Below are 26,306 nucleotides of genomic sequence, written 5' to 3' on the forward strand. Positions count from 1 at the left end.
ACGAAAATCGAGCACGTGACCTAGTCGCCATTATTATTTCATTGGTGGATATATTTGGAAGGGATCAGTCATTAGCACTTTGAAGCAATATTCTCTTAATTAATGTTTGAAAAATCGAATTGCTTATGAGATTTCTTTTATATTAATTATTAAATCGTCAGCATATATTTTCATCTGACGAATCCGTATATCTTTCAAAACGTATCTCTTTGTCCGATCCCTCCAATCTAGGTCACCTTCTTTCGTTTCGTGTGACCTACTAATGGGATTATTAACCATGCATAGATGTCAACAAAACGAGATAAAAACAATTGATCTATTAAGGTCATATCAAACGAAGATTCTACCTATAAGCTTAGGATGATAATACATCCATTGCTAAATTTCCACAAGTTATGGACAGGTTCAGTGGGTTTTATATTAAAAATAAAAACTTTAATTTTATTATCGATCATTGATAATTTAGTTTAACATTTTAGTGTCCCTTAAGTGTACTTAATTGTACATAAAATAAATAATAAAAACGTTCGACTGGCTACTTACTTGGTTGAGTCAATGGCATTGTCTGGCAGCTGACCCGTATCCATGGGAGCGAGGGAATCTCTATACCTACCCACAGGAGTTTATGTTTCCGCCCTTTTCTTTGTGAAAGTTAAATATTTAAATACAATATACTGTGTGTGTTTTTGCGATGTGTGTTTTTTAATTATATCAGTTAAAATTGCAAGTCTTTGTAAATTTCATCTATAAATTGGAGGGCAAAAATAGCCATTGAAAGTATTTGTTCAACTCTGTACGTACTTGGGTCCATCATCATCATAATCATCGTCGTTGTCATCATCATCATCATCATCATCATCATCATCATCATCATCATCATCATCATCATCATCATCATCATCATCAACTTTAACATCATCATCATCATCATCATCATCATCATCATCATCATCTATGCCGTGCCTGTTGGTGACCTTTAATTTTTGTTAGCTTATCGATACATGTATTTCAAAATCGTAACTGGTCACGTGCAGTGGCTTTATTTTGGTTGATTACGCTGGATAGTTGTTTGATTTGTTTAGTATGGTTGGTTGGCATGGCTGTCTTGCTAGTTGGTAAATTGATTTGGCTGAAGCGTGAATTAACGGTTCTGTGCTCCTGAGCTGTTTGATTGCCTGGCTAGGTTGGCAAATTGTTTGAATTCATTGTTGGTTACGCTAGGTGTTTAAGGAACGATCTGGTTGAGGCTTAAAGTTTGGCTTATAAGTCACTGACAAATTGATTTTAGTCGCTTTTGAAGACTTGCAGAAATTGATGAGGGTTATTTAATTGCTAGATAGGGCCGAGGTTGGTCGGTTGCTTGAGATATTGTTGTGTTGTGTTTTTGTTGTTGTTTTTTTAATTTAACTGTAAGATTTGGCTTCGGTAATATAGTAGTGTGGTTGTATATTAGGTTCAGGTCCCTGATTTTGCTGGCCGTCCGTTGATGGTTGTCGTTTGTGTTTAATTGGTATTGTGTTTGGTTGGCTGATTTTTCGTTGAGCTTGCTGAGGTTTGAAAGGAGATGGCCCAGTGATAATCGTACATGTTTTCCGAACTCTGAATCGGAGGGACCCTACTCTGCGCCTCATCTCACTCTTACACTATTTAAAATAAAATAATGGTGTGTGCGTGCGTGCGTGCGTTCGCGCGTGCGTTCGTACGTGTTTCTTTACTTATAACATTTTATATTGCAAGTCTTTGTTAATTTCATCCATGAACTGGCAAAAATATCCATTGGTACTATTTGAACTTTGAACTTGGGATATTTTCGTGTTGCAAATGTCAGTGTCAGGGTTCCGCTCACTATTTTATGTTTGACAACGATTTTGTTCAACCTTTGTTGAAATTGAGTCATTTTATTTCCTTTGATGAACAAACACCGAGCAGCAACTGGCAGAAACTCATTGGAACAAAATGTTGTAAATCCAAGGTTAAAATGATTCAATATTCAACAGCGTTAGACACGATTTTCGCCAAAAATATAGCATTGTCTGCAACATGATAACGAATTATTAACAATAAAGCTCCAATATTAACTTTTGATGATCATTAATCATTGTGATAAGCAGTTTGTTTACATTCCTCACTAAACTTTTTTTGACGATGTCTGACTATCATGTGACAAGTTGAACGAACCCCGAAAATGAAATCACATATGTATAAACTTAATATCACACCTGGCACCCATGAAAACTGTATATACCTGGTATTTCCCTTGCTATCTAATCAAACGCTTTCATGTTACTTGTTCAGAGTGGCGGATACGAGTTCTTGTGGTAACACACTTGACTGTCACTCCAGGGATCGCAGGTTTGATTCCCCATCCGCATCACATAAATACTAATAGTGTTCCAGGAGGGACGTTAAATAGGGGGGGGGGGGGATGCTTTGCAATCTTATCGGAGCACTCGCCGAATGGGCACGGCCTGAGTGCGAGTATAAATAAGCTTACACACCACCACTTACTAGTAGTGTCCGGCCGCCCGGTTAGCTCAAACGGTAGAGACTGTTGGACTGTGAATCAGACAACCCGGGTTCGATTCCCGGGCGGACCAGGTCACTTCTGTCGTGATTGGTTATGAAATCCTTTTTACGACCATTCGCACTGTACCACTGCCCCTGGCATGTACAGAAGTTGTCAGTTCCTTGCAGAGGTGAAGGCACCTAGCTAGTACTGGTTAACCGCCAGATAGTCTGCCCAGGATAGGTGTGCGGTGGTTGAACTGTCACTCTGGGACCCTTCAATGTGCTCACGCCGGGACTCGGAGTATTAACTACTAACACCACCACCAATTACTTGTCCAGTATTGTGAAATACATAGTACCGGTTGGTTGTTCGGTTAGTGTGCTGGGGCCGTATTCATAAAACATCGTAATTAAGTCAATTCCTAACTTAAGTTGATTTATTATAATATTCATAGTCAATATTAAAAGAAAAGTTTAAGTGTTTTTAACCTTAAAGTATGTTTTAATAAGGTCATGCAAATAATGTATTTTGGTAATTCTTCAGTTTTATTTCGTATGATTTAATAGATTCTCAAATTAGGAAAGTGACCGTTAAGTTAGGAAACGTCTTAATAAGTTTTATGAATATCGCCCCTGGATTGGAGATCTTCATAGCTAATTTTGTTTTCTGGCTGGATTGATTATGTATGTTGTTGTTGTGTTGAGTAAACTAGATTCGCTGGATATCTTTACGCTTTATGGCGTTTACATGACGAGATTTACCCTCGGGTACAAAATTGCATGAGTCAAACGGAAAACTTACTGCAATACTTGTCACTCACTTATTTGAAATGACGTTATGATATACCCGTCGCAGTATATGATGGCCCTGTTATTGTTGTTACTATTGATGATGTTGTTGTTGTTGTTGTTGTTATTATTACTGTTGTTGTTGTTGATGATGTTAGTTAGCGTAAACGCGTCCGTCGTAATTAAGCAGTTGTATTAAAATTACCGCATATAAAAATAAAACTGGGTCCCGGATTGTCATCGTCATCCTTTCCAAGGCTCCATAGGCCTAAAACACTTTGGGTTCAGGGTACCTGACCCTCCCTGCGAAATAGGCACCGACCCTACCAATTTTATATTCCGTTGGTGAAAAAAACGATAATAGAAAAATAAATTAAGTGTGTGTTTTAATATGTAGTCAAGTTAAACCCTTTTAAGCGTTATACAGAAGATTACTTTAACACCATTTCCCATCTATGCCAATAACTTGTTCTAACATAAAGCCAAATCAAAAAAGCTTTCCTACTAATTGTTTCGAAAAGGATGTAACCCGAACCAAACCATAGTATTTTGACCCTATACAAACATCGTATCTTGTGATATACCTTGAAGCTCATCTATACATGTATGTCCCCTCCCCCAAGCTTTTTCGATGGCTTGTGACATCGAAGGTCATTTATACAAATTCGAGACCTTTGAACTCACTCATACATGTTATCTCTCCCTCTGCCTTTTTTCAAGGGCTCGGGACCTTCAAGCTAACGTGCAGTGGTGTCCAGTAGCAGCAACGGAAACCTGTATGTCCAGCTGTCTGTTTGCAAGCTAGTAAGCTTTACACGAACGAAAAGAAAATACCTAAAAAGAACGTGTCAGAGAAAAGTTGAATACAAATTCTGAGTAAACAAGGCGAAGTCAATTGAAAATTTAGAGGACAGACAATTTAAATTTAATTATGTGTAAAGCTCCAAACAACGATAAGGTCTAACCATGATTCTCTAGTTTGTTCGAAGTGTGTGTTTCTTGAAACCTTTTTCAAAATGCAATTGCAATACAGTCAAAACTCGCTATGTCGAAGTCGTTTGGACCTCGGGAAATACTTCCGAGATAACGGATAGTCGATATAATCGAAATACAAAACATGTCTAACTCAACACCACACATTCGAAAAAATTCGACATAACCAGAACATTGAGATGAGAGAGTTCGACAGCGAGTTCCGACTGTATTTCTATTTCAGCCTTCATCTCATACCACTACTATTACTGATGCTGCCGACAAAAAAGTTCTGCTAACCCAAACTGTATCTTTGCAAACACGTTGATAGTATTACCAGAATAGAACCGTGGCTGTGCTGGTGACAGAGCTCGGAGTTTACAGTGTACAATGCAATGGATGTGTTGAAGTCTGCAGTAACGGTAAACATGTAGCTACACTAGCTGTACTTCACGTTTCATCGGTGTTGATGTCGGACAGTGTAAGAGTTGAAGTGTTGGTAATGTCGAACAGTATAAGAGTTGAAGTGTTGGTAATAAAACGGTCGGACAGTGTAAGAGTTGAAGTGTTGGTAATGTCGGACAGTGTAAGAGTTAAAGTCTTGGTAATGTCAGACAGTGTAAGAGTTGAAGTCTGGGTAATGTCGGACAGTGTAAGAGTTGGAGTGTTGGTAATGTCGGACAGTGAAAGAGTTGAAGTCTTGGTAATGTCGGACAGTGTAAGAGTTGGAGTGTTGGTATAATGTCGGACAGTGTAAGAGTAAAAGTCTTGGTAGTGTCGGACAGTGTAAGAATTGAAGTTTTGGTAATGTCGGACAGTGTAAGAGTTACAGTCTTGGTAATGTCGGACAGTGTAAGTGATAAAGTGTTGGTAATGTCGGACAGTGTAATAGTAAAAGTTTTGGTAATGTCGGACAGTGTAAGAGTAAAAGTCTTGGTAATGTCGGACAGTGTAAGAGTTGAAGTCTTGGTAATGTCGGATAGTGTAAGAGTTGAAGTCTTGGTAATGTCGGACAGTGTAAGTGATAAAGTGTTGGTAATGTCGGACAGTGTAAGAGTTGAAGTGTTGGTATAAAGTCGGACAGTGTAAGAGTTGAAGTGTTGGTATAAAGTCGGACAGTGTAAGAGTTGAAGTCTTGGTAATGTCGGACAGTGTAAGAGTTGAAATCTTGGAAATGTCGGACAGTTTAAGAGTTGAAGTCTTGGTAATGTCGGACAGTGTAAGAGTTGAAGTCTTGGTAATGTCGGACAGTATAAGAGTTGAAGTGTTGGTATAAAGTCGGACAGTGTAAGAGTTGAAGTCTTGGTAATGTAGGACAGTGTAAGAGTTGAAGTCTTGAAAATGTCGGACAGTGTAAGAGTTGAAGTCTTGGTAGTGTCGGACAGTGTAAGAGTTGAAGTCCTGGTAGTGTCGGACAGTGTAAGAGATACATTAGCTGTAATGTGGCTGTGGTGGCGAACGGTATGTGTATTGTAATGATGTCAGCAAACTACAAAAGCGGAGCTTGGTCATTCATACTAATTGATATTTTGGCATCAACCTATGATGTGGCTCTGCAAAGCTAACTTCCAACTCGTACATGTACGGGCACCTTCACTGGCACACGTCCAAGTAGTGCTTCGCATCACCATCTACCTTGATGGCAATGATTGCATAAATAGTCCAAACATACTCTATATATAGGGTTTGGACAAGATACAGAGGAGACGTTACTTCCACCTCATGTAACGTTGATATTTTCAAACCGTGAATGAACTAATATTGAAACAAATGGTCGAAACGTACCACGGGTTACCCCAATCGAAAAAAAAACTCGGCCATTATACAAAAGTATTGATTATCCCGAAGCTTGCCGAAGATGGCCGAGTTGTTTAGATTGGTGTCTACCCCGGGCCTAGGAGTCTCCGTGATATAGGTTGGGGCAGAAGTTTGCACACGACAACGAGAAACTCGGTACTCGACGACGTGGACCACGTTTCAAAAGTGCTCTCCTCATCCCTGGAGAGGCTGTTCCGGGTCGTTTCAACGCATTTTTTATCTCTCTAAAAACCTTCATCTCGGCTTGAAGGGGCTGTCTCGAAACTTCTGAGGAATAAAAACAACGTCCAATGCCCCCTCCGCGAACAACTAAAACGGTGAATGAAACTAGTATAGTCTTCATACCGTAAAGTCAAATGAAGACATGCAATTATATGTCATATGTCCTGTCAATTTAAATTTCGACCTACGTTAATTGTACTTTTTACTAGTCATGAATGAATTTATGACCGCATCATGCACAAATATAGATGAAACTTAATTGAATATGCATGAACATGATATAATTTTGACATAACATGACGAATTTCATCGATGTAGATCACATCGATGTTATATATTCATTAAAGGGATTCGCTCGTGTTTTGGCACCAAATATATCTTTTCCGCTTATGCATCTGAAAAACACTGATATTACAATTAGTTTACTCTTTAATACCGAAATTGCAGAAAAAAAATCAATTAAGGAAAAAAACTGGTAATATAGGGGAGCGAATCCACGCTGGCACAGGCAAGGTTTTTTTTAGAGAGCAGATATATTATCCACTCGCCCACAAGGACGAATATTTAAACCTTGATAAAACATCGATAGTATTTGCGTGATAATGTCAATCAACCAATCACGCTTTAGCCTTTTCAGGCTTGAATCGCGTAAATAACGAATAAAAACAAAAAGGACTTAAAAGACGATAGTTTAGCATATATCAATTTGTTGAAGGGCTTCCAGCCGTCAATATCTTAGTTTTAACACTCTTAATGATTTGCCACACTTAAATTCGTAATAAAATTATTTTTCCCATAAGAAGTGCATTTTACAAACCATGAAAAGTCCTTATAATAATATTAATCCGGAGTCTCTGGACCCAGTTTTAACATCATAACAATAGAGCGCTGTTGTATTGTCCCATTGTTTTTAGTTTTTATCAAACCGTGACTATTCGAACAACCGCATGTACGTTAGATATGTTTTAATGAAATGTATTTTAGCTCTGTCGTGTTCGCTATGACTTGAGCCGTTATGTCTAGATATTATATTAATCAAGCGCCTGAATGAATACACATACTCAAGCGTCTATAAGCATTGATTTGCACCAGATTTGGAAAGTTATGTAAGAACTATTTGTACTGTTTTGCAACGTCCTATTTGTTGTCATTCAAACTTCTGGTCATAAGCTGTAAACAATACTCATATTTTATCAATACCAACCGGTAGGTTGTCTTCAACTTATTGCTTTATTCTAAGAATTTGCATGAAATCACGGCACATATATGTTGTGTACATGTATGTCATCTGGTGATTTCTCACACAATACATAGACGGGTTAGTCATGAGAATGACCTGTGCTTTTTACATAAACCTGTTTAATTATGGATGAATGATTTTATAAACAAATTTATCTTTACTTATAAATAGGTAATGAATAGACAAGTATTTTTTCAGTACATAAACTCATACTGAACACAATTAGACTTCATAGTGAACTTAATACAGTAGTATTGTTGTAATGTTTTGATACAATCACAGTCTTATTGTTAAAAAGACTATGTGTAAATAACATGTATGCAGACTGGAAATTTTAATATTTAAAGGTATTTTCTTTCGTTTTAGTGTTTAATCTAATGTTTAACAGCTAATGTTACTGTTAGCCATCACAGCAGCTTTCATCGACTCAGCCTTTGATTAACTAGCCCAAATTGTATTTCTTGCTTTGAAATTGAAACAAACAAATTATATGAAATTAAATTGAAGCAAGCCAGATATTCATCTTACCCATGTCCGCCTTTTTTACCACATTTTCAGTACTAGTTCTTCTTTAATTCAGAACAACATAATATTTTTTATAATCTTTCTTTCCCAACAGGAGTGTGCTGTTTCGAGTTAAAGGGAAGACAGGGGGAGTGTTACTGCTAGTGCAGTCTGTTCTACACCACCACCAGGTGGCCAGTTTTATATTCATGGGAGATTCTATGTCAAGACCCTCCACTATGCCAACTCCACAGGATGCCCTTCAAGGTTGAGTCATTGTTTTATTTTTAAATCATCTTGTTTGCATGTTTTTAGCTCGCCTGTTCGAAGAATAAGGAGAGCTATCCTAGTCACCCGAGCGTCGGCATAACCACTTATGTTAAAGTTTGCGTACCACCTCAAATATTTTCAAAGTCCATTGACATATGGCTTTGAAACTTTGCACATTTGTTCACCATCATGTCCCCAACCTGTACAGAGGAGGAGGTAACTCTATCAAGCATTTTGACAAAAGTATGCCTCTTTTTCTACTTAGAATTTACATTAAAGTTTGCGTACCACCTCAAATATTTTCAAAGTCCATTGACATATGGCTTTGAAACTTTGCATGCTTGTTCACCATCATGTCCCCAACCTGTACACAGGAGGAGGTAACTTTATCAAGCATTTTGACAAAATTATGCCCCTTTTTCTACTTAGAATTTACGTTAAAGTTTGCGCACCACCTCAAATATTTTCAAAGTCCATTGACATCTGGCTTTGAAACTTTGCACGCTTGTTCACCATCATGCCCCCAACCTGTGCCCAGGAGGATGTAATTATTTCAAGCATTTTGGCAAAATTATGCCCCTCTTTCGACTTAGAATTTATGTAAAAGTTTGCCTACCACCTCAAATATTTTCAAAGTCCATTGACATCTGGCTTTGAAACTTTGCACCCTTGTTCACCATCATGTCCCCAGCCTGTACACTGGAGGATGTCACTGTATCAAGCATTTTGACAAAATTATGCCCCCTTTTCCACTTAAAATTAACGTTAAAGTTTGCGTACCACCTCAAATATTTTCAAAGTCCATTGACATATGGCTTTGAAACTTTGCATGCTTGTTCACCATCATGTCCCCAACCTGTACACAGGAGGAGGCAACTTTATCAAGCATTTTGACAAAATTATGCCCCTTTTTCGACTTAGAATTTATGTTTAAGTTTGCGCACCACCTCAAATATTTTCAAAGTCCATTGACATCTGGCTTTCAAACTTTGCACTCTTGTTCACCATCATGCCCCCAGCCTGTACACTGGAGGAGGTAACTCTATCAAGCATTTTGACAAAGTTATGCCCCTCTTTCTACTAAAAATTTACGTTAAAGTTTGCGTACCACCTCAAAAAAATTCCAATTCAATTTATGTAAATAACTCAGCACATCATGCATTGCATTGAAATCTAATCGAACAGTGATCCATGCATGTTTCGCCAAAACTTTTCAATCCATACACCGAAAAGCTGCGGGATAGTCGAGCGCGCTGTCTCTGTGACAGCTCTTGTTAGGTATAGTCATAGAAAGGGTGTCTTGCTGTTGGCTTCATCCAAACATTTAAACTTTGGCAGTAATTTAACACATTTTCCAGCTATTTACATCCAACTTAAATGGTACAGTAACCAATTACAATTTGCATATATTTGCATATGTTACAATGGCAATAACTCTGGTTTCAACAAGTGACATGAGGGTTGGCATCTCGTTGCTCTGCTCTTGTTAACTTTCACCAAAATGATTGAATGGAAAGTTGCCATTTGACAATGTATGAAAGGTCTTTCATATCACAGTGACGATTGATTGGCTAGTGTGGCCCTGAAAGCAGATGTCAAATATATATTGTTGAAACTTAAAATATGTTTGAAATCACATCAACAGCTGTTATTCAGTTATGATTGTATACCAATCATTAATATGTTCACAATAAAAATCCTGTTATGTCAATAGATTTAAATTCCATCAAATATGATTTTTTTGGTAATCACAGGTCGTGATGAGGCCATCAAAGTGTCGAGAAAACATGCAGTAAATGGCAACCCAACAATGCCTCCCTTTCCAGACGAAATGCAGATGGCTATGTTTGGTAATAAGTAAAGTCGCTATGGAATTTCCTAACATTTAAACACTTCCTAATTATAGTGTATAATTTTAAATAATTAAAGTACACATCATGAAATGGTAATTATTCCAATGTGTATAAAGAACCACAGGAACGCTTGAAGTTAGGCTGTGCAAATTGATTCCATGCTTAGCGTCATTGGGCGAGGACATTTTCAGCATTCAGAATGAAATTATTCTTACCATAATTTACATTTAAGCAAAAAAAATAAGGTTTTCTAGAGCTCAATATTTAAATAAACTGGATTTTCTGTATGATAAAATTTGCATTTCATGTTATACATATTCATGAACTAGGTATGTCTTGTTAAACTCTACTTACAGACATCATGAAAGGATTAGCCCATGCCAGTTAAATGCAAATGTAAATATAATCAATGCATAGAGCAAAATTTGTTCTGCATTTTAAACTGAAGTTTAGACTCCTGTATATATTATGAATTAGGCCAAAGAAAAACATACCGGGTATTTAAGAATTTCATTTCAATTTTTTTTAAAGGGGCAATTGGTTAGATTTAACAGAGACTATTAAATATAATCAAAACATTTTGAATATATTGGTTGCACGTGTTGCAAGTGGTCAGGATTTTTTACAGAAAATTTAAGCTAGAGAAATAACTTCCCAGAATGTTGCCTTGACACAGGATGTCATTTAATGAGTCATTAAAATACAAATCATAATTGAAAATTCATGATTTTTCAACGGAAGTTATTCTAATTTGCCAAACGATCAATGCAGATTATATGTTTAGTCACTAAACTTCACAAAATAAAACTGTGGAAGCGATCAGCCCCAAATACTTCCAAACATGTCAGGGCTGCCTCTTACTATAAAATAATAAACACTCAATATAGGAATCTTCTAATCCCTAAAAAGGTGAAAGATTTGCTGTATAAAAAAATCTGTCTGCGTACAATTATTTCGACTCTCAACTCTTAAGTGCATTCTTAAGGGGAATTTTTCCAGAAAAAAGGTAATTTGAAATAAACACTATCATTTCTTAGCAGGGGTATTCTTTGAAAAAATAAGTAAAAGTGAATTGTTGGATTCTATATCATGACAGCATATTGAAGGTCAGCAATGCACATATCTGGTTTTTAAAAAACATTTTTCTTTATAAACGGGACAACCTGTAGAGGAATTTTGACACAGAATCGGGGGGAAATGCATACTTTTCCAGGTGACGAATCAGGCCTAAATTTGGCATGAAAGTCAGTAGATAGACAGCCCTGCTTGAACACACTTGTACCAACATTTATCAATAATTCCTTAATTAAGAACATAAGCCTCATCAAAGCCATTGTCCAGTCAATTATATCAATGAATTCTTTTCAGGAATGGGCTGCTTTTGGGGAGCAGAGAGAAAGTTCTGGAAGCTACCTGGGGTCTTCTCAACTCAGGTAATGTTCAGTATGAAACATGATTTATATGTGACATAGTAGGTATGATTTATATGTGACATAGTAGCTATGATTTATATGTGACATAGTAGCTGTGATTTATATGTGACATAGTAATATGATTTATATGTGACATAGTAGCTATGATTTATATGTGACATAGTAGCTATGATTTATATGTGACATAGTAGCTATGATTTATATGTGACATAGTAGCTATGATTATAAGTGTCTTACTCATGTGGCAGTATCTATCAAAATAGTATCATTTGGTTGTATATTTTAAAATTTTCAGAACTACAATGTTTTCTGTTTTCATTGTTTTATTCTAGAAGTCAGAAACAATCTTAATGTGTAGCATTCTTTCTTAGTTTGCAAAGAAATATAGTTTGGGAAGGAATAAAGAAGATAGAGTCCAGGTCTTGTCAAAGCCTCAGCATAATTGTATCGGCATGAAAGTACTTGGCATCGGCCATATGTTAAAACCATTCAAACTATTTAAATGAAACTTTATACACATGTTGCCAGAGACAATAAGTACATGTAAAGCAATTCCCATAAGTCTGACTTGTTTAGTTATGCACCTTTTCTGATTGAAACACAACAGACCAGTCTGCTCCAATTCACTCTTATTAAAATACCAGTATGCCAATTCTAACTTTAAGGGCCTTTTTGGGGATAAGTTTTGTAAAGATAAAGGATTGAAAAATATTTCTAAAATAGTAGTCACAACACCACTTTTGGATTGTTCTGAATTATTTTCTCACTAATAATTTGTTGCAGCAGGGTTAGCAATAGGATCTCTAATTTCAAGCTGAGTATATATGCTCTTATTATTAAGTGCACAAACTTTCCATCTGAATAATCACAAAATGTTCAAATGACATAATTGCTCTCTCAATATATGTATTTATTCAATGGCCTTCCTTGTTTTGAGAATAATACAACCATTAGGAATTTTCTAGTATTACAAAAGGGTATTATGACATGAACTGATGTCATTTTGCCCTACTAATTTAGCATCAAACATTTTAACAAGAAAAATAATACAGTCTTCATTTTTGGTGACAAATGTATCATGGGACAAAACTAATCGAACATCCATTGCCATTTACCGGTAATACAAATTTTTATGAAACTTATAACAGAAATGATGAAAGCCCGCTATATAACTTTTCCTTAACAGTTTCATTATCATTATTTGTATTAAATGACAACTCGTGTTAGATCAGAAAAAAATGTATATGTGTTAACTAATTATTTCATACATGTATCATCTATCCCAGGTTGGGTACTCAGCAGGCTACACAAAGAATCCCACGTACAAGGAGGTCTGTTCAGGCAACACTGGCCATAATGAGGTCTTTAGGGTTGTATTTGATCCGGCAAACATCTCATACGGGGAACTGCTCAAGGTAATGGTAGAAGCGAAGACGGTGTAGTTACCTCCCTTCCATAGATTTAAATTTCTGTACAGCCTACAAGGGGGAGGGGCGGGGGGGGGGGGGGGGGGGGGTGTTAGCAGATTTGCTATATCAGCTGTGGTTGCTAGAGTTTTAAGTCAAGTAAGTCAACTATATAGTGTATGGGCTGAAAGACATATTAACTCCACTATTGTAATCCTCTACTTCATCGCTAGTTAGCTATGGAGCGAAGTTTCTTTGATATGGGTTGCTATATAAAAACAGCCCAAGTAAAAACAGCCAAATTAAACAATTAATACCATTATTTTGTTCTAGTTATATCAAATAAAGCAATGCTTCTGTTTGAAATTTTATTTAAACTGCTTCTTTGGATATTTTTGGTTATTATTAAACATGGGAGAAGGCAAAACTTGATACCAACCCAGATATGTTCAGAATATGAACATGCAGGTAGAGTATTGCCATTGCTAAAGCCTATAATATTAACATGAGTAATAAGAGTTGCATGGTGAAAATGCTCCACATATCATTCATTCTAGATACAAGAATCTTTATATAAAGTCGGGTATGTGTTAACAAGAAACATTAGCTTAATGAGCTATTTTCTGACATGGGAAGCTACTCTAGGTAAAGGTAGAATGTGAAGTGGTGTTAGAGTTGCTCCCCTTTGTTCATAATGTTTTATTGCGAAGTAGATAAGAGAATTATAAAAACGCAGTGGACATATATTTGCCATGTCTTATTACTGCCATCATGCTTAAAATACATAACACAATCAATGCCAGTGTCCTAAATTAATGGAAGGACTATTAAAACTGATTTTGTTTATAGTCAAACCCTGTTGGCTCCAACTCACAGGGACCGGTGAAATACTTTAAGCCTCTTGAAATGCTAGCCAAGTTGGAATGCTTCCATTCAGTAGAAAAAAATGATCCTATCCAGCTGACGAGGAAATCGAGCCAAACGAGGTTGACTGTACTTGAAATTTTCTCACTTGTCATAATTGATGATCATCATTGTACATGTTATAAATATTTTGACTTTTGATATGTTTAAGGTGTTTTGGGAGAGCCATAACCCAACTCAACTGAATCGTCAAGGTAACGACTGGGGCACACAGTATCGTTCAGGAATCTACTACTACAGTGACGAACAGCGGGACGAGGCCCTGGCATCCAAAGATGAATATGAAAAACTCCTCATAGCCAAAGGATATGACAAAATTGCTACAGAAATCAAACAAGCGTCAGAATTTTACTACGCCGAGGACTATCATCAGCAATACTTGCATAAAAACCCTGATGGTTATTGCGGACTTGGGGGAACGGGGGTTAGTGGTCCTATAGGGCTGGGCGTTAGCAAGAAGAAGCAGGGTAAAAGTGATCTGTGATAAAGCTATGTGATGGTTTTCTCTATTATGTTATACCTCTGATTGACTGTATTTATAATGGGTTTCAGGTCTAATATTCTTTCATAACTTACTATATAACATTTTTACATATTGTTATTTATTATTAATTTTTATGATAATTTTGATGTACCAACTACTATTGTTTTGAAATTTTTAGTAAACCTAATTTTGTGTCCGTATATTAAAGTGGCACCCTTATTCAAAATCAATACATACACATGAATAACAAACACAAATTTTGAGTGAAAAACCTTTAACTTCTTCCTAAATAATGCATTTATGGAAAAATCAATTACTGATAATAAGATTGTAACCATGTTTTTAATAGCTGAATACGCAAAAATATTAAATGATTGGTGAGTGCTAAAAGATTAACTGCAATATCCTATCGTCTCATAAGGTAGGAATACCATGCCTTCTGCACCTTTATAAGAACCATCGTTTTTAACATTTATTCATCCTTTTTGGTATATTAAAACATTTGTATTAAATGTGGTCAATCTTATTTTGGAGTAAGAGTGCATCTTTAATCATATTGTTGTTGCTAATTACCTTGTAAACATTGTAAAAGTGAGTAGTATTGTGTATAATCCAAATATTTTTTGCCATATGTGAAACACACATCATATGAACTGAATTTAAAAATTAAAACCGAAGTGGAGTATATCAGTATGTCATAGAATTGCCATATTTATTAATTTGTAATTTTTAATGGTGAATTTGATTGTTAATCCCTAATTTTATAAACTTTCCAGAAATAAAGAAGTGAAAATCTGTTTATTACTTTCCAGAAATAAAGAAGTGAAGTTCTATTTATTACTTTCAAGAATTAAAGAAGTGAAAATCTATTTATTACTTTCCAGAAATAAAGAAGTGAAAATATATTTATTTATTTCCAGAAATAAAGAAGTGAAATTCTATTTATTACTTTCAAGAAATAAAGAAGTAAAAATATATTTATTTATTTTCTGAAATAAAGAAGTGAAATTCTATTTATTACTTTCCAGAAATAAAGAAGTGAAATTTTATTTATTACTTTCCAGAAATAAAGAACTGAAATTTTATTTATTACTTTCCAGAAATAAAGAAATGAAATTTTATTTTATAAATTTTTACTCTCCAGAAATAAAGAAGTGAAAATCTGTCTATTTCTATAGTTATGGGTTTGTCATGTACACCACAACAAACCAACACTTTGAATGAAATAAATATTCAATTATGCTTAAAAGTTTTCTAAGAAAACGATGTCATGTTCAAGTACTGAGTTATGAGAACCGATACCAACTTGTGTTAATTACCTATTTCTTAGGATTGGTTGAAACCTTTAAAAGATTGTCCACATGTCATCTTGAGGTCAGCTTTCACATTTGAATTATTATATTGGTTAATAGTTAGCAGTGCTCCAGCTGGGATTTGAACAGGGCAGGCTGCTAGGTCAGAAAGGGCACTTACTGTGCATTGAATGAGTCTTAATGGGGCACTTACAAGGGCCAATGTTCAATAATTATTTTGTGGCTGTATTCAGTTGTAACTTCTTTTAATACTAATAGTTTGTTATGAATACCCTTAAGTGTTCTCTTTACTTTAGTGTCAAAATTATGTATATCAACTATTTTGGACTTATTTCTGAAAATTGACTTGACGATATTATGTCCATAAAATCAAATATAGTTCATTATTATAAAAGGCTCTGTCAAATAAAAGGGCACAGAGGGGCATAGTTAAAAGGCAGCAGGGTGCTGGAAAAGGGCAGCAGGACACCCCCCTGCTATTTAGGCATAGCTCACAGGAGCACTGGTTATTATTTGATAAGAATTGACCCATCAACAATCATTTTAACTAACTTTGAAACTAAAGAACTAACCAGTTTTAGACAAAACTATTGGCTGGAGCTCAATATTAAATTTTAGAGTTGGCCAAGAAAAGGAATTAACTGAGGAATTTCCTTTGCACCAGTACTTTACGAACAGTAAGAATGCGTAAAAATCAGTGGTATTTCAGAAATGTTCTAAGGCAGAAAACCACATGAATAAGGATTATGACTGTATAGGGTCAAAGGTAGATTTGATTTATTTTAAACTCAATAAGCCATACTTTTTTTGAGGTTAAAATATGACTGTTTAGGGTAAACGGTACAATAACCTGATTGATTGACATAATCAACAGAAGATAATGTAAAAACAATGCCTTATTGGGAGTTATTTTAACAATGACATATTTTAACAATGACACTGTCTAGTGAAACTCTCATTGTATCCATATTTCTTATTCATAGTTACCTGTTTAACCCATAGGTGGCAGTGTGAGTTAAAGACGATGAAAACCAAAATGATGTAATCATAGGAATAATGATCATGTAATTATATCAACAAACAATTTTTTTATCTTGTGTAATTATATATGCAAGAGTTGTTTCAGAAGTTTGCAGAATTTAAACATATAAAGAACAAAATTTGTAGAAAATGTATTACTTGGTACAAGTGATTTTCAATGTATATTATATTGACGGAAGAAGATGGTGTATTTCATTAAACGTAACATTTAGATTTCTGGTATCCATGACAACACACACATGTACTTGACTCTGGTAAAGACCTGATATTTGATAAGAAGATATAATTTTCACAGTATGATGGCACTGTAATTTGTCAGGGTGAATAAGTATGTGAAGAATTCATGTAACTTTTCCATCAAGAAATCTTTTTTGCATAGTTGGACGACGTTATCTAAAGCATAGCTAGTATACATCTATATATCAAAGTTATGTATTTTTTTCTGTGCATTGTCTCTGACGCATACTGCCACCTATGGCTTTACTAGAAAACATGAAAGCATAGGAAAATGTTGTTTAAAGAGGAAATTATATCTTATTCATAAAATTATATGTGTAATACTATTAAACTTCCGTCAAACCCAATAATGTACTACAAATTTGGAAAAAAACATTTAAAGGAAACGCCTATGTTTTGTTTGAATACTTAAAATAGAGGTGTTTTTCATAACTGATTATTAAGTGCATACCGGACATTTTGCCTTTATGAAAATAACTAAATGGAATGATCTCTAGCCTAAAATGCACTTAAGTCGTATAACTGGCATTTTACATACACCAGACTGAAGTATCATCATCCTCGGCACCCCAGCGTATCATAACCTATATGATACCCTTAGCAAATCAGCTGTAAAAATCTTGTACTCATGAATAATTAATTAGGTGAAATCACGCCGCTTGATTGGTCGCATGAGACAAACCTCATGTGGTGCGGAAATGGCCGAGAAGTTGCGGATATAATCTTGATTCAAAATAATCCAATGAGATCATGGCTTACACATCATTTTAGGCAGGATATTGTTAAATATGCCGATAGCTCTTCACAAAGGAGATTCTTTCCTTTTTGTTATCGGTCATTTCATTGGTCGAAAAATGTCTATGAATATTCAAGAATTACGAAGTTTCCCTAGCCAATTTGCCTAGGGTATCATATAGGTTATGATACGCTGGGGTGCCGGGGATGAAGTATGATCATATAGTTGGACCATTTTATATTTAAGAAACCAAACTTTTTTTCTTTATGTGTTTAATATAGGTAAAGGGTTTTAGCTGCACCTTGACCTTATCCAATAGCACCCTTCTGCCCTCATGGAGACCAACATTGGCACCCTCGTGACTTCATATAATTAAATGCTCTGGACTGTCAAATATTTTAATAAGATTATAAATGCATGCACATTTTTCATAGCTGGCAGTTGAAGCCTTCTATTACTTCAATTAAACACAATTCCTAACTTTTTTTGTAAAATTCATTATATTTAAGTTCTTCACAGCCTGATACAATGTACGCTTTTTATTCTTAGTATCCTTTCCTGCAGCATCCTGCTTAATTATTCATATTTATTTTTTTGAAAAACAAATGGAATAAAAATTATGTCTCCCCCTCTCTGGGGGAGACATATTGTTTTTGCCCTGTCCGTCAGTCCGGTAGTCCGTCAGTCCGTCCGTACGTCACACTTCGTTTCCGATCGATAACTGGAAAACCGCATGACCTAGGATCACCAAACTTGGTAGGGAGGTTGGTCGTGAGGTGTAGAGGATCCCTATTGTTTTTGGGGTCACTAGGTCAAAGGTCAAGGTTGCGGTGACCCCCAATATAAAAAACATTTCTGCTCAAAATCTTGAGAACGGTTTGACCTAGGTTCACCAAACTTGGTAGGGAGGTTGGTCATGAGGTGTAGAAGATCCCTATTGTTTTTGGGGTCACTAGGTCAAAGGTCAAGGTCGCGGCGACCCCCAATGTAAAAAACATTTCCGCTCAATATCTTGAGAATGGTTTGACCTAGGTTCACCAAACTTAGTAGGGAGGTTGATCATGAGGTTTAGAAAACTCCTATATTTTGGGGGGTCACAAGGTCAAAGGTCAACGTCACTGTGACCTCTAATGTAAAAAAATATTTCCGTGCAATATCAGGAGAATGCTTTGATCTAGGTTCACCAAACTTTGAAGTGAGGTTGGTCATGATGTCTAGATGATCCCAATTGTTTTGGGGGTAACAAGGTCAATAGTCAAGGTCGTGGTGACCTTCCATGTAAAAATCATTTGCGTGTAATATCTTTCACATATGTTTACCAAAAATTGTAGAGATGTTACTCGGGTGTACAAGACCCGCATTGTTTTTGAGGTCACTATGTCAGAGGTGAAGGTCACAGACACCTGAACATAAGAAAAGGTTTCCGATCAATAAGTGGAGTTCCTATTGCCTTTGAGTCTTGAACTTTTGCATGCTGGTAGGTCTTCTTTGGCAGATGATCCGTATTGATTTTGGGGTCACTGGGTCCAAAAAGAGAGTGATGATGAAAAAACGGTTTCCAATCAATAACTTAAGTTCTGCTTTACCTGGAGTCTCCAAACTTTGCATGCTTGTAAGGGTCATGCAGTAGTTGGGGTCACTGGGTCAAAGGTCAAGTCCACAAGGGCTTGAAGATGAAAACCGTTTCCGATCAATAACTGGCGTCTCATTTCAACTTTCGTGCATTTTGTTTATTTTGTTTTTTGTCCATAAAAGACCTGCCGTTTTTTCACTGAGAAACAGCAGCACTTGAAGGCCTTTGCATTTTTATGGTAAGTGTCTGTTTACTAAGCCTTCGGGGGAGACATGCGCTTTTCTCAAAGCCCATTCTAGTTATTCTTTGTTATTTAAAGATGCACTCTTACTCCCAAATAAGATGTACCACAATTCATACAATTGTTTTAATTTTCCGAAATGAATAAATAATTATCAAAAAACAATGGTTGTTCAGAAGGATACAGTGATTAATTTGAAAGAAAGGTGCATCAAACACGGTAATTTTACCTAATGAGACAATAGTTAATCACTGTAAATATTTTAGCACTCACCAGTCATTTAATATTTATGCTTTTCAGCTATTAAATACGCAATTACAATCTTGTTATCAGTACTTAATCTTTTCCATAAATGCATTATTAAGTAAGTAGTAAAGGTTTATCTCTCAAAATTTATGATCTTTCAAAATGTTAACACATTGATTTTGAACAACAGTGTCACTTTAATAAATGTGCTTTTCAGAGTCTAGACTTGCACTTAAGACTGTTCGTAATCATAGCCCCAGGGGTTTATTTCCATAAGAATCCAAAGAGCAATAACATACATAGGAGGCATTTTCAACAGAACAGTACAACATCTCTCCCTTGTATGAAACCCTTCATGTGGAATATTTCATGAATCATTCTCATGGCCCTTCAAAACGGATGTTTGCACTGGCAGATCCAGGGAGGGGGGAGGGGGTTAAATCATCCAAGTTAACTTTTTAATAATAGAGAAAATAAGTAATAAAATATTACCAAAATGCACCATTTTGACTAGATTATTTTTAATTTTCTTGAGGGGGTAAACCAAATAAATGTCAGTTCAGAGGGAGGGGTGCAGGTCAAGATGGAACACCCCCTCTTACGTCAAATCCTGCGTCCGCCCCTGGTTTGTACCCAATTAACAGACAGGAGCATGAATCATAATGCTATAAGTGCAATGGAGCTACACTCAAGAAGTAAATTTGTATTATTTTAACTACTATACAAAATTTCTTAGCATCTTGGCTTGAATTAATATTAATATTCTTCTTATCTTTAGACATGCCTCAGTGATTTCATTCAGTCGATTGACCAATTAATTTTACAGTCCAATCTAAACACTCGGATTCTAGTCTTAAGTTGAATCTAAGTTGGTTATTAAATTCAATAGCAGTATGTTTCATTGACCAACTGCGTCTTTTTCAAGGGAGACAACACTGTCAATACTTATTCTTCAGCCAATACAGAGCGGCGAGTGGTCTCAGGTCTGTATTTTATTCAATAATGTTAGATCATATTTAAAGAGAATGAAAACAACCAGCGTGTAAAAATCTCTTGTAATTACTAGTTTTAAAGGCTTTAAGGTTTGTGGCTAATATGCATTATTAACGCCCTCTAATAAAATTGTTTAGCAGAGCATAAGTGATTTACTACTGACGATGTTAAGCTGTTCCGAAAATAGTAGGCTAAGTAGCAAGCTTTCTACTGGACATGAGGCAAAGTATTGTTCAGTAATAATGAACTTAAATGCATCTCTTAAGAGTGATAAGTTCATTAAGGGGATAACACTTAAAAGTAGTAGATCTTGAATCCGTACAAATGAGGAAACGCCAGTGATAAATAATTCAATGAAATTGTTACTATTTGAGTATTTCTATTTAACACTTTGCCCAGACAAGCCCAGAATTCTTTTCTTTGAAACCGAAACTGTCCGAACCAGCTGTTTAAAAATGACATCAGTGCCAAATATGGAAATAATTGCGGTATATCTGGTCCATGCCTGTTTCAAATCAGTGACGAAATCTGGATCGGGAAAGGGTTGATCAAAATTGTTCAATACTTCTGTTAATTAATCCTTATATTCCGGATTCATCCACCCATTCGGAACTCCTCGGCCAAATTTTTGAAAAAAATGGCCGAGGAGTTCCGAATGTCATCCACCGTCGCAATTCATGACTTTATCGAAACCACCTCTTCCGACTGGATCTATGCAGTTTCTATTTCACTAGCCGCGGCGTTGGCAACGAGAGTTGCTTTCGAAATAGTTTAAATTTGTCGCTTTTGTAACGTGCGAGCCAAACAAACACCGAGCTTTCTGGCGTAATGAAACAAACACCAGCGATCCCTTCAGGAAAAAGCATGCTCGACACTGAAGGGGTCGGGTCCACTGGTCTTTATATACACTACCTTCTTCTATTCTCACATAGCCCGGGCTTTGCTAATTTGCATATTACCAATCAAGTTTACATCCGGTATGAAAGTACTTCCGTTTTATACGGAATATTATTATGAACGCACCTCGGCCGCTGTAGAACTCCGCCGGCTACAGGGGACCGTTACACTTCAACCATCAGGAAAGCAGAGCTTTAAAGATTATTGAAGTTCCAACTTACTATCCCTCACATGACAGCTGAGCTTTCTAGCAAGTGCATAGAAGTGGAGACTTTGAACGCACATCCGCCGCATACAGCGGACCGTTACGCTTTCATATATTTCGTGTTTTTTTTTTCTAAATAATAAAAATCGGGAAAATCGATGACCGAGTAACACGTTTTGCACGTGAGCTTTTGCGCGCGCTTTGGTTAAAATAAATTCGAGGAACGATCAATTCTGTTTCCCTGAAGGCACGAACAATTCTTTTGGAGTTGGGTTCAATTCATTTTCAAATATGCGAAAGAAAACCTACTAAAACAAATTCAAATTTTAAAGGAATAAATTACAGATAAATCAATTGATTATTGAGCAGTTAATTTGTTCTCGAAGTAGCCACCGGCGTTTTATAAACCGCCTACACTTCGGAAAGATTGTTGAACGCCCCTCAGCTCGTTACTCATAACCCTATCATAGCGTGAACAGAAAAGTTGAACGAACAAGGATCGGAGAGGGCAAGAAAACTTACATTCGTCAAAATAATGACCTAGAATAAGGAACACGCAGAAATTATGTGACAATATTGTGAAAATATACATAATCTGTTGAAGGATATTCAAAGATTAAACTGTCATTAAATATAACTAGGATTATTTTACTTTCTTCATCGTGTGTTTCGACCTATAGATTTTGGACAATTGTAGCCATGGGTCTTTTCGGGATGTTTAGTTTATTTATTTTCTGCCTGTGTTTTGGATTAATAAAAACGCACAATTCCGACTTGAAATGTGATACAGTAAAGGAGGAATTTTCAAAAATCAGCAAAGACAATTTGGTGCCTGATTTACCAACGATAGGTAAGTTGTACTCACGTGTATACATGTACCTTTCACCTGTCCTTTCGCACGTCAATCAAACAAGATCAAAGGCCGCCGGCGAAGTCGCGAGAGTAATAAGTGATACTTGTTTTGTTTGTTAATAAATAGACACACCATTTTAGAATAAATAACATTGTCGTGTTAATGGTGCTAAAGTTCTCAAATATAAGATAATTGTTTAAAACAAAATTATGTAATGCACGGTATAAATCAACTTCTTTACAGTAGAAGTTTCATAAGAATATTAATAATACACTAAAATAGTATTAAGTTTTCATAAAAATAGTATTTCTTAAAGATTTACAAAGATATTGCATGTTTACTCTGCATATAGTTATATAAATTATTGGCCTATGGGGGTGTTTGGGGGTGGAGGTTCAGGGGTGGATATTAGGTGGGATTCTGACTGGTTAGATTCTGACCTGTGGGATTCCGACATGTGGGATTCTGACTGGCGCGATTCCGACCTGGCGGATTCAGACGTGCAGTCAGACAACCATACAATAATAAGGGTTCCTGCTTTATAGGATTTAGACAACAAAACTTAAAATTTGTCAAAATCCCCTGGGTATACAATTGATATGTGCATTATTCTTCCATCATTCAATAGAAAAAATAAAGAATGACGAAAAGGAAAGATCCTATTGAAATTTTAAATGATAAATTAAATATATATCTTTTATACCGTAATCTTTTTCAATTTGGGTGTGAACTGCTAAATTATATTGTTATCAGATTTTGTCATTTTGACATGATAAATAACTAGGCCACAATTAAATTAGTCCAAATAATTGTATGTTGATGTTTTTTTATAGGATTTTTTATATGGCAAATACTTCAATAAGAAGAATCCCATATTACACTTCATTATTTTAGACTACAATTAAATATACTTTATTTGGTCTTACCTGTCTCACATTTTGAGGGGAGGGTGGTTAGGGCAAATACATAAATGGTTTGGTTAGGGTTACATCCTTTTCAAAAACATGTCAGGCAGGTAGGGTTTTTATAATAAATAATATTAGGCAGATCATTATTTTCATCATTTGAGTACTGTGTTAAAGTAATATTTTGTATAAAGTTTTGAACTTTTAGCACACACTTAAAAAAGTCTTCAAAATGTTTCCTACAGGAGGGGACACCACTCCCGCCTCCAACCCATATCACATTTTAGGATGAAACTTATGAAAGACTTTCACTTGTGAACAGCTACTGCAAGAATACAGGGTGAACAATTCAAAATGCTTCATGTTTGCCTCCAATTGCATTGCCAGATGTAAAAGTTTGATAAAATTCATAAAATGTAAAAAATATAATCAAAAGGATTGGAAACAGACCGATGATGAAAAGAAATGATTAAGATAATATCATTTCTGTACTAAAATGTGTTTTCTCTTTGTTTGATATAAAATAAAATGAAAAGGAAATCATATTTACAGTTGTACCGCAAACATGTGGTCTTCAAGATTCTTGGCCTTTTCATTTTGGGAAATTTTAACCCCTAAACACTTACACTCGGGAACATTTTACAGTGTTTCGCGTGAACGCTAAGAATCTAGCTCATTTATTTAAATGAATAAAAGATTGACAAACAATTTTAAGAAAACACAACTTTTATACCAAATTTTATCATCATAAACATCGATTCCAGGCCCAGTTAAAAAAGTAGGGAAACAAGTGTCTATAAAATGGGAAAAAAAAAATACTCTTTTTTTTTCAATTGGGAAGAAGACCAATTTCTCAGCTAAAGAAGGCTAAAAATCACTGGGCTTTTAAAATCATTGGTCAGTTAAATTAATACCAAATTAATTTATAGCCTCTACATGTCTGAATAGTATATGAAAACATACATGGTTAAACTACCTTAAATTTCTGTTTAATTCAAAAACTGATATACCATATGCGGTGATCTTTAATTATAAGTCAATCATAATGACGAAAAAAGTTTTTAATTATTATATTGCATGTTAAAATGTTGTTCATTGCGCTAAAATGGTGCCAGATACATAAAGTATACATAATTTTCTCGGAATAGTACAGTTTTAATTGACCAATAATATCAATTTAAGTATTATTAAATGTTATTTTGTTCCAATTATTATTGAATAGACAAAGTTGGTGAAAAAAATACACAAAAAAAATAAGATAAAAAACTAAGAAAAAAAAAGTTTTTTTTGAACATTTAAGTATTGTTAAGGTAAAATCTGAAACTAAGATTTTCCAGAATTGTTCAGACAACAAAACTTAGCCACAAGTACCTTGATGTGACAGTCTTTCTTAGAAGTTTAAGGTCATCCTTATCATTGATGTGAAGAGGACTGATGACTTGATAATTTTGACATTTATTTGAGGTTAACTAACCAATAAAAACATGCAGCTAATATTCAATACTTGGCCAAAAAGGTTGATATATCTTTGGCATTTTCGTGACTTTAAGTACATACCAATAACATAATAAATGACAATGCTTTTTTTACATTCAAGCATGAAGTTGTATAAATATTCCTGTTAGCTTAAAAATTTGTATGTATTTTTTCTATATATATATATATACATAAATTATTATATATTAAAAAAATGGTTAAAGCGACAATTTTAGTCATATCAGTACATCTTTTTTTAATGGGACTTGCTAATTCTTCAACTAGTGAGTCATATTAAATAATGGGAGCTATGGAATAATGAGTTAACGTCGAGACATTTGTTCGAAAAATTACGCTGATTAAGGTGTAAATCTGCACATCGCCCCTAAAAACAAAAGTTGATAACATGTAAATGTTTGAATGAAATAAATTAATGACTGTTGTCTACTGAAATGGGAGACATTATTCAAAGTCATACCGCAAATTAATAGTTTTAACGTTATGGACTGTGTACACATGTTCGAGATCGCTATCGTAATTTTATCTAGACCGAAGTTATTGTCTTACTGCAGTTCTGCTAATGTTACATTGTCTGGGACAGAATTGATAAGAGCCACACTTGAACGTGGAACATTTGGTGATTGTGAAAATAAAAATAAATTAAAAAAAGGCTGTCCTAAAAATTGCTTGTTTGGTGTGGCGCAACCAAAGACATTTCTTTGTGATTGTTTATGATGTTATGAAAGCTTAAAGCTGCACTCTCACAGAATGAACGTTTTGTCAACTTTCTTACTTTTTGTCTTGGAACGATCCAATTTTTGCGAAAATCCATGGAAACCAGTTATACAAGACTGCTGACAAAAAATAGAACACAGATTTTTATATTTAAATTAAAAAATTGTTGTTTTATGTTAGTAACGGTTTAAGCCACAAAACATTAATTTATAAATGGAAATATGAAAATCTATGATCTGATTTTTTGTCAGCAATCTTATATCATTGGTTTGAAGTTATTTACGCAAAATTTTGCCCAATCCAAGACAAAAAATTGTAAAAATGGTAAATTTGTGAGAGTGCAGCTTTAAAATCAAGTGAACAGTATTATATAGTGTCTATGTCAAGAAAAAAATGCCTTTACCACAGTGCAGGGTCAAGTAAAATATTGAG

The 26,306-nt window shown here is 35.2% G+C and overlaps 2 protein-coding genes across 5 annotated transcripts in view; both read left to right on the forward strand.

Annotated features, from left to right (window-relative positions):
* Nucleotides 1-7,391: 7,391 nt before the first annotated feature.
* LOC128231855 (peptide methionine sulfoxide reductase MsrA-like) lies at nucleotides 7,392-15,220 on the forward strand. Of its 4 annotated transcripts, none has more exons than XM_052945084.1 (6): nucleotides 7,392-7,415; nucleotides 8,169-8,320; nucleotides 10,078-10,173; nucleotides 11,545-11,609; nucleotides 12,896-13,024; nucleotides 14,091-15,220. In XM_052945084.1, coding segments are annotated over exons 1-6 (777 nt in total). In that variant the 5' UTR covers nucleotides 7,392-7,413; the 3' UTR covers nucleotides 14,424-15,220. The 4 variants fall into 4 exon arrangements, with proteins under 4 accessions (XP_052801044.1, XP_052801045.1, XP_052801047.1 ...); XM_052945085.1 differs by having other exon boundaries at nucleotides 7,404-7,515; XM_052945087.1 differs by lacking the exon at nucleotides 7,392-7,415 and adding an exon at nucleotides 7,634-7,720.
* Nucleotides 15,221-22,389: 7,169 nt separating this feature from the next.
* Nucleotides 22,390-26,306, forward strand: part of LOC128231922 (glypican-5-like) — a 65,085-nt gene continuing 61,168 nt past the window's right edge. Inside the window, exon 1 of the mRNA XM_052945175.1 lies at nucleotides 22,390-22,755. Within this exon, the coding sequence (XP_052801135.1) occupies nucleotides 22,605-22,755 (151 nt within the window). The 5' untranslated portion in view covers nucleotides 22,390-22,604. The remainder of the gene's footprint in view (nucleotides 22,756-26,306) is intronic.

This window comes from Mya arenaria, chromosome 4 (assembly GCF_026914265.1).
Source record: "Mya arenaria isolate MELC-2E11 chromosome 4, ASM2691426v1".
Lineage (NCBI taxonomy): Eukaryota > Metazoa > Mollusca > Bivalvia > Myida > Myidae > Mya > Mya arenaria.

Excerpts from the sequence above, each read along its gene's own strand:
- LOC128231855 (XM_052945084.1), top strand. Across the intron at positions 8,321-10,077 it reads TCCACAGGATGCCCTTCAAG|GTCGTGATGAGGCCATCAAA; the intron begins GTTGAGTCATTG and ends TGGTAATCACAG. Across the intron at positions 11,610-12,895 it reads CTGGGGTCTTCTCAACTCAG|GTTGGGTACTCAGCAGGCTA; the intron begins GTAATGTTCAGT and ends CATCTATCCCAG.